This window comes from Aythya ferina (genome assembly GCF_964211825.1).
Source record: "Aythya ferina genome assembly, contig: HAP1_SCAFFOLD_180, whole genome shotgun sequence".
In the NCBI taxonomy this organism is placed as follows: Eukaryota; Metazoa; Chordata; class Aves; order Anseriformes; family Anatidae; genus Aythya; species Aythya ferina.
The window spans coordinates 1-11,851 of NW_028181350.1; the positions used below are offsets into that span (position 1 = coordinate 1).

Sequence of the window (11,851 nt, forward strand, 5' to 3'; positions counted from 1 at the left end):
CAGTGCAGGGCCCTCTCGCAGCCCAGGTCGTCCCAGCGGCCGTCGGGGAGCAGCGCGGCGCAGTTCTGGCTGCGACCCCCGTTGGGCTCCCCCCGGCCCCAAGAGCTGCGGGGGGGGGGGCGCGGTGAGGGGGGGGGCACAGGGGGGTAAAGGGGGGTGGGGGGTAGGGGGGGGGGTTTGGGGGTCTGGGGGGGGTTGAGGGGTACTGGGGGGGGGATTGGGGGGTTCTGGGGGGGAGCACGGGGGGTTCTAGAGGGGTGGGGGGGTACTGGGGGGGTTCGGGGGGGTAATGGGGGGTTGGGGGGGGTCCTCGGGGGGATTTGGGGGGTTGGGGGGGATTGGGAGGGGGTGGGGGGGATTTGGGGGGATTTGGGATTTAGGATTTGGGATTCGGGGGTGGGATTGGGGATTTAGGATTTGGGGGTGGGGGGGATTTGGGGGGGGGATTTGGGATTTTGGCTTTAGGATTTGAGATTTGGGATTTGAGATTTGGGAGTGGGATGTGGGATTTGGGATTTAGGATTTAGGATTTGGGATTTGGGGGTGGGATTTGGGGTTCGGATTTGGGATTTGGTATTTAGGATTTGGGGTTGGGATTTGGGATTTGGGGTTGGGGGGATTTGGGGTTGGGGAATTTGGGGTTGGGATTTGGGATTTGGGATTTGGGGGTGGGATTTGGGATTTTGGCTTTAGGATTTGAGATTTTGGTTTTTTGATTTGGGAGTGGGATGTGGGATTTGGGATTTAGGATTTAGGATTTGGGATTTGGGGGTGGGATTTGGGATTTGGGATTTGGGGTTGGGTAATTTGGGGTTGGGATTTAGGATTTGGGGTTGGGGGGGGTTGGGGTTGGGATTTGGGATTGGGATTTGGGGGTGGGATTTGGGATTTTGGCTTTAGGATTTGAGATTTGGGATTTGGGGGCGGGATTTCTGATTTGGGATTTGGGATTTGGGGTTGGGATTTGATATTTGGGATTTAGGATTTAGGATTTGGGATTTGGGGGGGGGGGATCCGGGGCTGCCCCCCCTTACCTGAAGCCCAGGGGGGCCCCGTCCAGCCAGCGCCACCCCCCCTCGTTGTCGCGGTCGCTGAGGCCCAGCCAGTACCCGCGGGGCTGGGGGGCCGTGCGCAGCACAAAGTCCTGGGGGGGGGCACGGCCGTGGGGGGGGGGGCAGCACCCCCGGGTCACTCCCCAATCTCTTTATTGGGTCTGGGGGGGCGCTGAGCTCCGGGGGGGGGTTGGGGGAGTCTGGGGGGGTCCGGGGGGGGTCGGGCGGGGGTCGTGGGGGGGGTACCTGCTCGGCCGCGGTCTCCAGCACCAGGAGCAGCCCCCCCTGGGCCGCGCAGGAGCCTTCGGCCTCGCGCCATCGCCGCCCGGTCGCCGAGAAGTGATAGCAGCTGGCCCCAAACGGCACCCAGCCGGGGGGGCACCGCGGGCACGGCCCCACTGCGGGGGGGTTATAGGGTCAGGGGGGTTAGAGGGGCACGGGGGGGTTGTAGGGGCACGGGGGGGTTATAGGGCCATGGGGGGGGTTGTAGGGTCAAAGGGGTTATAGGGTCACGGGGAGGTTATAGGGTCAGGGGGGGTTATAGGGGGTTCTGGGGGCATGGGGTGGCTATAGGGTCAGGGGGATTATAGGGTCAGGGGGGTTATAGGGGCACGGGGGGGTTGTAGGGTCACAGGGGAGGTTATAGGATCACGGGGGGGTTATAGGGTTGGGGAGGGTTATAGGGTCACAGGGGGGTTTATAGGGTCACAGGGGAGGTTATAGGGTCACGGGAGGGGTTATAGGGTCACAGGGTGTTTATAGGGTCACAGGGGGGGTTATAGGGGCAGGGTGCTGGGGGTGTCCCGGGGGGGGTCTCACCCGCGGTGCTCCTCAGGGCGACCACCTCCTGCTGCAGCTGCTGCTGCTGGGCACGGAGCTCGGCCAGGGCCTGAAACAGGGGCTCTGGGGGGGGCGGGGGGGGGTCAGCACGGAGCGGGACCCCAAATTGGGGTGGGGACCCCAAATGGGGGTGGGGACCCCAAATGGGGATGGGGACCCCAAATGGGGACGTTTCACACACAGCTCTTGCACGAGGATCTCACACGAGGGGCTCACAAGGATCTTGCACGAGGGGCTCACACGAGGGTGTCACACGAGGATGGCACGAGGGTGTCACAAGGAGCCTCCCACACGGGGTTCTTGCACGAGGGTCTCACACACGTGAGGGTCTCTCTCGCACGAGGATCTCACAAGCAGTTCTTCCACAAAGGTCTCACACGAGGGTGTCACACGAGGGCCTCACAAGGATCTTGCACAAGGGTCTCTCTCACACGAGGGTCTCACACACGAGGGTATTGCACACGAGGGTGTCACACACGGCTCTTGCACAAGGGTCTTGCATGAGGATTGCACGAGGCTCTCACACAAGGGTGTCACATGAGGGTCTCACACGAGGGTGTCACACAAGGGTGTCACAAGGGTCTCACAAGGAGTCTCCCACACGGGGTTCTTGCGTGAGGGTCTCGCACGAGGGTGTCACACGAGGGTCTCTCACACACGACTCTCTCACACGAGGCTGTCACGTGGCTCTTGCACGAGGGGCTCACACACAAGGGTCTTGCACGAGGGTGTCACACAAGGCTCTCATACAAGGATCTTGCACGAGGATTGCACGAGGCTCTTGGCTCTCGCACGAGGGTGTCACACACGGCTCTTGCACAAGTGTCTTGCACGAGGATTGCACGAGGATTGCACAAGGCTCTCACACGAGGGTGTCACACACGCCCCCCCCCCCACTCACGTGTTTGCACGCCGATGGCCGCGGTGCCGACGGCCGCCAGCACCCCCAGGGCCAGCGCCAGCCCCAGCAGCAGGCGCCCCCACGACCCCCCCGGGGACACGGCCGGCGGGGGGAGCGCGGAGACGGGGGGGGCACCTGGGGGGGGCACAGCTGGGGGGGGGCGGGGGGTGAGTGACCCCCCCGGGGAAATACCCCCCGAGGGGGCAGGTACCCCCCCATAGGGCAAATGACCCCCCCAAAGGGGCAAAGAGCCCCCCCATAGGACAAATACCCCCAAAAAATGGCAAATGACCCCCCCCATAGGAAAAATCCCCCCCCTCATAGGGTAAATTCACCCCCCCCAGGGTAAATTCTCCCCCCCAAGGGGCAAATCACCCCCCCAATAGGACAAATGCCCCCCACCCATAGGGCAAATCCCCCCTCCCAGGATAATTGCCCCCCCCATAGGACAAATGCCTCCCCCAGGGCAAATTCCCCCCCTAGTGGGACAAATAACCCCCCCAAATAGGGCAAATGCCCCCCAACAAGGATAAATACCCCCCCTACGGGACAAATGCCTCCCCCCTAGGGCAAATACCCCCCCAGTAAGGCAAATACCCCCCCCCCAAAAGGAAAAATACCCCCCAGTAGGGCAAATCCCTCCACAATAGGGCAAATAGCCCCCCCCCAGGATAAAAATACCCCCCATAGGGCAAATCCCCCCCCCAGCAAGACAAATGCCCCCCAATAGGGTAAATTCTCCCCCCTCCAGGGCAAAATCCACCCCCCCACGAGGCAAATCCAAAGGGGCAAATTTCCCCCCCCAATGGGTGAAATGCCCCCCCCCAATAGGACAAATCCCCCCCCCCGAGCATAAATGCCCCCCCCCCCCTCCCGTACCGGCGCCCCCCCCGTGGTGCTGGCAGGCCTTTAGGGGCAGGTGTGGGGGGGGCAGCGGGGGGGGCTGCGGGGGGGGCTCCACGTTCTCGTAGTCATCGCTGGACAGGCGGGGGCGGCCTGGGGGGGAGGGGGCAGCACCGTGTCCTTGCCCCCCCCCACCATGTCCCCATGTCCCCCCCCCCCCCGTGTCCCCATGTCCCCCCTGTGCCCCCCTACCTCTGTGTCCCCCCCGTGTCCCCCCCCTTGTCCCCCCCATGTCCCCCCCGTGCCCCCCGTCCCCCTTCACCCCCCCCCGTGTCCCCGTGTCCCCCTGTGACCCCCCCCGTGACCCCCCCATCCCTCCCCGTCCCCCCCTGTCCTCCCCGTGCCCCCCCCCGTGTCCTCCTGTCCCCCCCATGTCCCTGTCCCCCCCCCCCATCCCCGTGCCCCCCCCCAATGTCCCCCCCCCCCTCACCTCGGGGCTTCATGGCCGGGGCTGTTCAGGCTCTGCCGGGGGGGGGGCCTAAAATGCCTTTGGGGTTGATGGGGGCAGGGACACGGCCCCGAGGTGTGTCCCCAGCCCTGTCCCTGTGCCCCCCCCAGTCTCCCTGTCCCCCCCCCATGTCCCCATCCCTGCGCCCCCCCATGTCCCTGTCCCCCCTCGTGTCCCCATCCCTGTCCCTGTGTCCCCCCCGTTCCCATCCCCAGCCCATGTCCCCATCCCCATGTCCCCCCCCCGTGTCCCTGTCCCCATCCCTGTCCCCGTGTCCCCCCCAGTCTCCCTGTCCCCCCCTCATGGCCCCATCCCCATCCCTGTGTCCCCCCCTCGTGTCGCCCCCCCCGTGTCCCTATCCCCATCCCTGTGTCCCCCCCATGACCCCGTGCCCCCCCCATGACCCCCTGTCCCCATGTCCCCCCCTCGTGTCCCCGTGTCCCTATCCCCATCCCTGTCCCCCCCCCCCGTCCCCATGTCCCCACCTCGGGGCCACGTCGGCCCCGCAGACGCCACCCGCCCGCCGGTCACGGGCCACCACCCCCCAGTCACGGGCCACCAACCCCCCCCAGTCACAGCCACCTGGGGGGGGGAACCGAAACCAGGGCGGGGCCACGCCCGTCCCCAACCGACCCCGGTGCCACCCAACGGCCTGGGGGGGCCCGAGGGTCCCCAGGTGTCCCCAATGGTCCCCGGGATCAATGTCACAGGAGGTCACCGATGTCCCCAAGGGTTCCCGGTGTCCCCCCAATGTCCCCAGTGTCCTGGTTGCCCCAACACCCCCAGTGTCCCCAATGTCCCACCCCCCGTGTCCCCAATGTCCCTGGTGGTCCCCCATGTCCCCAGTGTCCCCAAAGTCCCCCTTGTCCCCAGTGTCCCCATTGCCCCAACGCTCCCAGTCCCCAGTGTCCCCAGTGGTCCCAGATGTCCCCAATGTCCCCAGAGTCCCCAATATCCCCAATGTCCCCCGTGGTCCCTACTGTCCCCGGTGGTCCCCAATGTCCCCACTGTTCCTGGTGGTCCCCAGTGACCCCAATGTCCCAGATGTCCCCATTGTCCCCAACAATCCTGGTGGTCCCCAGTAACCCCAATGTCCCCATTGTCTCCAATGGTCCCTCAATGTCCCCAGTGCCCCCAGTGTCCTCAATGGTCCCCCAGTGTCCCCATTGGCCCCAAAGTCCCCAATGTCCCCGTTGTCCCCAGTGCCCCCAGTGTCCCCCGTGGTCCCCAATGTCCCTTATTGTCCCCGGTGTCCCCAGATGTCCCCAAACGTTCCTCCTGTCCCCATTGTCCCCAGTGTCCCCTGAATTTAGCAAAAAATTCCTAAAAAGCGAGGAAACGGCGCTGGGTGTGGGGGGGGGAGGAGGGGGGGGGCTCCTCCAACAGCCACACGGGAACATTGAAATTCCTGTTCTAAATGGGGTCGCAGCTCAACCTGAAGTGAGGAATATTTATCAAAGACATATTTGAAAAAGGGAGAAAAGGCATAAAAGGTATAAAAGCTATAAAAGGTAGAAAAGGTGAGGAACCGGCGCTGGCTGTGCGGGGAGCCCGCGCTCCACCAACGCCAAGTTTTACATCTGAAAAACGAGTCTGCCCGTACCGACGGACAGGCAGGAAAGGTGAAAACAAGCCTTGAAATTCCTCGATTGAACAGTCTCCATTTTCCGTCCCTTGTCTTAATTACAGTCTCCATTTTCCGTTCCCTTTGCCCAATCTGTCTCGCTTTAAGTCAAGCAGCTCGGCCTTTGGGCCTGATGGATCCCGTCCTTCCCAGATCGAAGAAAAACTCATCCAGCTCCTTCTCAAGGCCGTAGGGCCTGGGTCCCAAGGCACGTCCCGGTCACCAGGGGGTAACAGAAAGTCCTGCCATGGCTGCGGTGGCAGAGGGGCGATGGCGTGGCAGAAGGACGGATAAAGGAGCCCGCAGCTCCCTCACAAACCCCACGTTTCCGCCTGTGGCCCCGCAGGGCTCTGTAAGGCCTCAGATTCCTCGCCAGGTGCCCAGCAATCCCACCGCCACCTCGGCCTTTTTAGTTGCAGGGTCCCACAGCCCAACCTCAGCTTGGTCCCATATTTCAGGCTCATAAACTGATTGTTAAAAGGAGGATGAGCCGTGAGGTGGCCAGGACAGTTTGTTCCTAAGGACGAATGAGTCCCCATAACGTGCAGCTGCTGAGCAGCGAGGGGCAGCAGTGTGCTGGCTCCGCTTCTCTCAGCTCCAGCTTCTCTCCAGCCCCAGTGCCCGTTTCCAGCGACTTTCTGTGTGAGCTCCTCTGAGCGTTTTGCTGAGTGTGGCCGAACCGATCTTCACAAGGCCATCACTGTGCCTGCTCCCGTCATGGTCTCCGTTCTGCCAGCCTGTTCCTTTTCACTCCCTTTTCCTGCTTTATTGATCATAACCTCATCACATCGCGTTGCCTTTTCTTATCTCGAGGGCAGGCTCCCCTCTTACACCCTCCTCCTCACAGCACTTCTTTTCCAAACAACTTTTCTTTGCTTTGAATTGCTTTGAATTGCTTGAAAGTCCTACTGGAGAACAAGTCCTACGAGGAGCGGCTGAGGGAGCTGGGCTTGTTCAGCCTGGAGAAGAGGAGGCTCAGGGGCGACCTTATCGCTCTCTATGGGTACCTCAAGGGAGGCTGTAGCGAGGTGGGGGTTGGCCTGTTCTCCCACGTGCCTGGTGACAGGACGAGGGGGAATGGGCTTAAGTTGAGCCAGGGGAGTTTTAGGTTGGATGTTAGGAAGAACTTCTTTACTGAAAGGGTTGTGAGGCATTGGAACAGGCTGCCCAGGGAAGTGGTGGAGTCACCATCCCTGGAAGTCTTCAAAAGACGTTTAGATGGAGAGCTTAGGGATATGGTTTAGTGGGGACTGCTAGCGTTAGGTCAGAGGTTGGACTCGATGATCTTGAGGTCTCTTCCAACCTAGAAATTCTGTGATTCTGTGTGTGTTAGTACTTGGAGAGAGAGAAAGAGCAGAGTCCTGCTGTGTGTGGGGTTGCATAAAGGCTCTCTAAGGCAGTTCAGGTGTACCCAAAGGCTTCCATTGGGAGCATTTTTTCCGTGGGCTGCAGGGGAATCTCCGTTCTGGCACCTCGAGCACCTTGTCCCCCTCCTTCACTCACCGTGCTGCCTACAGGGCTCTTTCTCCCACTGTTTCTCGCTCACTCATCTCATGACTGATGCACAGTGGCTTCTGTTGTTGCTGGTTTTTGTTTTCCTCTCTTAGATGCGCTCTCACACAGGCACCAGCAGCGTCACTCACTGGTCCAGCTTTGGACAGCGGTTGCTTTTGGAGCCAGAGGGAACGGGCTTTATCTGCCACGGGGCATCTCCTGGGACCCCTCACTGAGGCCATTCCTACAGCACTGCTGCTACCGCTATTTCTTTTCATTACCTCACCAACCCAGGGATCCCCCAGGCAGCACCTATGCAGAGGTACACAAGTACCATGCACACAACGCTGAGCTCGGCCCGTACCACAGATTCACTGAACCTGCTCTTTGCTCCTGTTTATCAAGGATTCGTGCAGGTGGAGTTCACCACTGTGCTTTGATCTTCGCTATACTCCCCATCAGGACAGGGAGAGAGAGACATCCTCCTCGACCATATTCCACTGAGAGCAGGAGTTAGGAGACTCTTATCAAGTCGAGATAGAGCGCTGACGGCATTAAGCTAGGATGCTACTCAGTGTCTTCGCTAACCGTGGTGCGTTGTGCAAATTACCTAAAGCGAGAAGCCGTGGGCCCCTTCCCAAGGTCAGTCTCCCACGAAGACTGGGAGCCTGTCTTAAGAAACTGGCAGAAACTGGTCCTGCGGATGGACAAGAGCCAAGGAGCAACTGAGTCTGCGCAGAGACAAGAGGTCAAGGAGCGGAGACGAGGAAGAGTCCCCAACCTTCATCCCCACGGCCCCCGACGACCACCACCAAGACACACTGCGCAAGCGCAGATGGGAGGAGTTTCCAGCAATGACTGCTTGGGACTCATTTTAAGACGAAGCGGGGACAGGCTATGAATAGGTACGGGCGCGTTGTGAAACTTCAGGCCTACGTAACTCTTTGCTGCAGATAAGCAAGGCAAGTTGCCGCATCAGGTACGCACAACTTTGAGAAAAATCTCAAATAACTTTCTTCAGACAGGATCTTCTGTGCAGATATTTTATTCACGATTGCAAGGGCGGGCGTCCCATCACTCCGGACGGAGCGCATTTTAGTAAACAAATCCTAACCTTTTATTCCCTATTGCCCAGCCCCTGGTCATGTCCCCTGTTTCCTCATTGGCAGAGTACTACAGGTTCTCAAGCTACTCGACCCTCCTCTATACCATATGTGTACCATTTTTCTTGTTTCCAACCCTTTAATTTCTCCCTTCTTGTGCGTTGAGGTCTTGTGATCTTTGTTTTACTGTTCTCACACTGCTCATCCTGTTTGTCTCAAGCTTCCAACTTCTTTTGGAACAGCGAGGCCTTCTACCGTCCACTCATCTCCTTAGCATTTCTCCTTGTTATGACTACACAACCACCGTGCAATACAGAAAAGTAGCTCTGTACTGCAAAAACACAACTTTGTTTCTCACAGGGGGACTACCCCCGTGCCGCCCAGCGCTGAATAAACACGCCTACTTTACAATCTTATGGATTGTGGAGTCCGTTTTCCACAAGCCACCACTCCTAAGCCATTCCCCACCACACCACCTAAACCCCTTACGGCTGCCCACTACGGTAGAGGCTGGAATGCTCAGCACACCATGCAAAGGATTCCCCGGCCCTGCACGTGTTGTTGGAGTTTTAATGGAATGCAGGCGTTTGAAGGTTTTGTGCCTCTCCCTGGCTTAGGAGAGGCAGCAGCACAGTGCCCGCCGGCACCAGCCCGATGTCAGCTGCTCCCTTGGACGTGTCAGGATGAAGATGGTCTGAGTGGCCAGAGACACAACCCTTTCCTCCTCGTCATTCTGCAAGGGCTGGAGGACTGCAATGGAGAGCAACAGAGCAGAAATGAAACCCACCTGTCTGCAGAGACTGCGGGCAGAGCCTGCCACCCTGGAACATACTCCAGAAAAGCCCTTTCTCTTAGCCACCCCGGTACTGGCCAGCTTCAACCCCAACCGAGCTTTTGGCCATACAAACTTTCTCCCTTCCCTCTGAGAAAGGTGAATGCCCCCTGCCCCACCGGTCGTGGACCCACACCCCGCTGCCCTCACTCACAGCCGCAGATTTCATGGATCTTCCTCTCGCTCTGGTCCTTGCAGTGCTGCGCGGCAAGACCTAGGCACAAAGCTGCTGTCAGAAGCCTGCAAGGCGCCCCCCAGGCCCACTTGCATGGGGACCCAGTCCCGGGGGGGACTCTGGGGACACTGGGGCTGGCAAAGGCTGACAAAAGAGGGACCCTGGGGGCTGTGGCTCACCGATGAATCTGATGGCTGCCTCCCGCAAGGCGACCTGAGTGTGCTGCAGGTACGGCAGGCTCTGCTGCAGGTATTTCTCCACCTTTCTCTTGTTCTGCACGAGCTGGAGAGAGCGCAAGGTTACGGGGCTTGCAGACCCTGCCCAGCTGGACAGACCACCCCCTCCTGCCAACACCCCCCCTTCCCCTCAGGCCATTCCCATCTCCCAGCCACGAGCCCTGTGGGGCTGGGGTTTTGAGGTATGGAGAGAGCTGTTGTCTTTACCAAGCACTCTGCGATCCTCCAGGTCTGCTCTGTCTGCGCCAGGTGCTTGAGTTTTTCCTTCTTCAGGAAGTTTGCAGCGGTGACAAGGGCTTCCAGGGAGGCCTGCAGAGCAGCAGAGGCTGAGATGGCACCAGAGCCCAGGGAAGGGGACCTGGCAGCCCCCACCTCTTGGCAGGGCTGCAGGCCTTTCCCAGCCCACGGTGGGATAATGCAGTGGGGGGTGAGTGTGAACTGCGTTTGCCATAAGGAAGGAGGGGAGCTGGCTGCACCCCGAGGGGACGCACGTGCCAAGTGCCCGCTTGCCTTCAGCCCTGTCGCCGGACGCCCAGGCAACCCCTGTGGTGTCAGTCTGCTAGTCCCTCTAGTCAGGTATGCCATACGCACCTTGGCCACGCTCTGGGTCTGGTCACTCAGGTGAAAAAAGAGTGGGAGCAGGCTCCTCTGCACGACCTTCTTCAGCTGCCTCTTGTGGCGCCACAACGCAGCCTGCATCACTTTGTTGTAGAGGCAGATGGAGAGCTCTTGCAGCTGGCTGCACTCCTGGTAGGAGGAAGAGAGGAAGACTTCAGCAAGAGCTGCTCCCTGCCCGCGGTGAGCAGGGGCGTTAGGGTGGCTGACGTGAACGGAGGTGCTACAGAATCAGAGTGTGCTCAAAGGAGCTGTGGCCAGATCTGTAGCCACAGTGAAAGGACGCAGCCCCACTAGAGGGAACGTAAGAGGCCTCCTTCACGGGGGGCAGCTGTCATGAGAGTGCCCATTTGTGGGCTCAGGTCCCGCAGCAGCCTTACATCGTTAAACAGTGGCAGGATGTCCCCAGCCACTTGCAGAGCGATGGAGCTGGCCTGCTTCCTCTTCACGTGGTCCATCACGTTTCCGATGAGAAGCAGGGCCTTCATCTTGGTGTCAGCCCTGGCAACCTGCAGGCCCTGAATGATGCCTGGCAGCAGCACGGGAAGTTTTCTTGCCTGGAGGAAGGACAGAGTTTCCGTTTGGTGAAACGATGAAAGGCCACCCTGGGCAGAAGCCTGTGGTGCCAGAGCACCAGGCTGCCATCTTGCTCGCGCAGAGGCAGCACGACGAAAAGGAGGGCAGCTGAGCAAAGACTCTGTGCCCCCTTTCGGACCCGCCCCAAAAGGTACATGGCATGCATGGAAAGCTCCCCAGAGAGCCGCTGGGCCCCTCCATGGCCAGCTCATTTCTTGGCCATTTCTTCTGCGCCACAGAGCTGCGGGCAGAGCAGAGCTCTCCCAGCTGGCCGGGAGCAGGCCATGATACCTTCAGGACAAAGGCCCACCGGCCTTCACAGTAGTGTGCCCTACTCACCGTGACAGGTGTCTCTGACGCTCGGAGGAGAGCGCTGAGCACCAGCGAGTGCGTCACTCGGTTGGGATGCTTCAAGAGCCTCTGGAGATGGTGCAGGGCCCCCGAGTCGTCTTCTCCAACATCTGGGTGGGCCAGCAGCTGAAAGGAACACAGCATTGAGAGACTGTCAGAGGCTGCAGGCAGCTCCCGGCTCTCCCGGCGCCTCAGGCCAGGGGCCCCGGGGCCAGGCAGCCTCTCCTGGGGCAGCTGTGGCTGTGGAGGGCCGCAGGGCCGCTGAGTGCCCTGTGCCTGGCAGCACCCAGCAGCCTTTCTTTGCTTGCTGCTCCTCCCGCACGGACGTCCTGGAGGAGCTGCCAGTTTGGGGGTAGATGGGCAGAGGCACACACACGGCCCTGAAGAGGAGCAAGGCCTCGTCCAGTAACTCACCGCCAAGTGAGGGATGCAGTTGTCGTCAGGGATGAAGCTCGGCAGCCTGCGCAGCTTCTGCTCCTGGAGCACGCTAAGTGTCTCCCTCAGGACATTCTCCATCGTCTGGTTCTGGGAGAACATGGTTTCCCACATGGCCAGGGCAGTGCTGCAAGGACGAAGCACTCAGTCAGCAGGGCACACTCCGCCCCAGCGCCGTGGCCTGCACAGGCCCCGCAGGCCCCAGGCTGTCCTGCAGCCCTGGCCCTGCCGCCCCCCTCCCTTGGGGTGCCCTGGGAGCCTTGTCC

At 60.5% G+C, this 11,851-nt stretch overlaps 1 protein-coding gene across 1 annotated transcript; it reads right to left on the reverse strand.

The window, feature by feature from the left end:
* Nucleotides 1-6: 6 nt before the first annotated feature.
* Nucleotides 7-4,677, reverse strand: LOC311428897 (perlucin-like protein; the record flags this gene model as incomplete). Its single annotated transcript, XM_084540125.1, has 8 exons — nt 4,630-4,677; nt 4,127-4,158; nt 3,673-3,789; nt 2,794-2,943; nt 1,872-1,955; nt 1,299-1,450; nt 1,035-1,144; nt 7-105 (listed from the first exon to the last, which is right to left on the reverse strand). Coding segments are annotated over exons 2-8 (725 nt in total), but the record flags the coding sequence as incomplete, so codon positions are not given.
* Between the last annotated feature and the right edge of the window lie 7,174 nt (nt 4,678-11,851).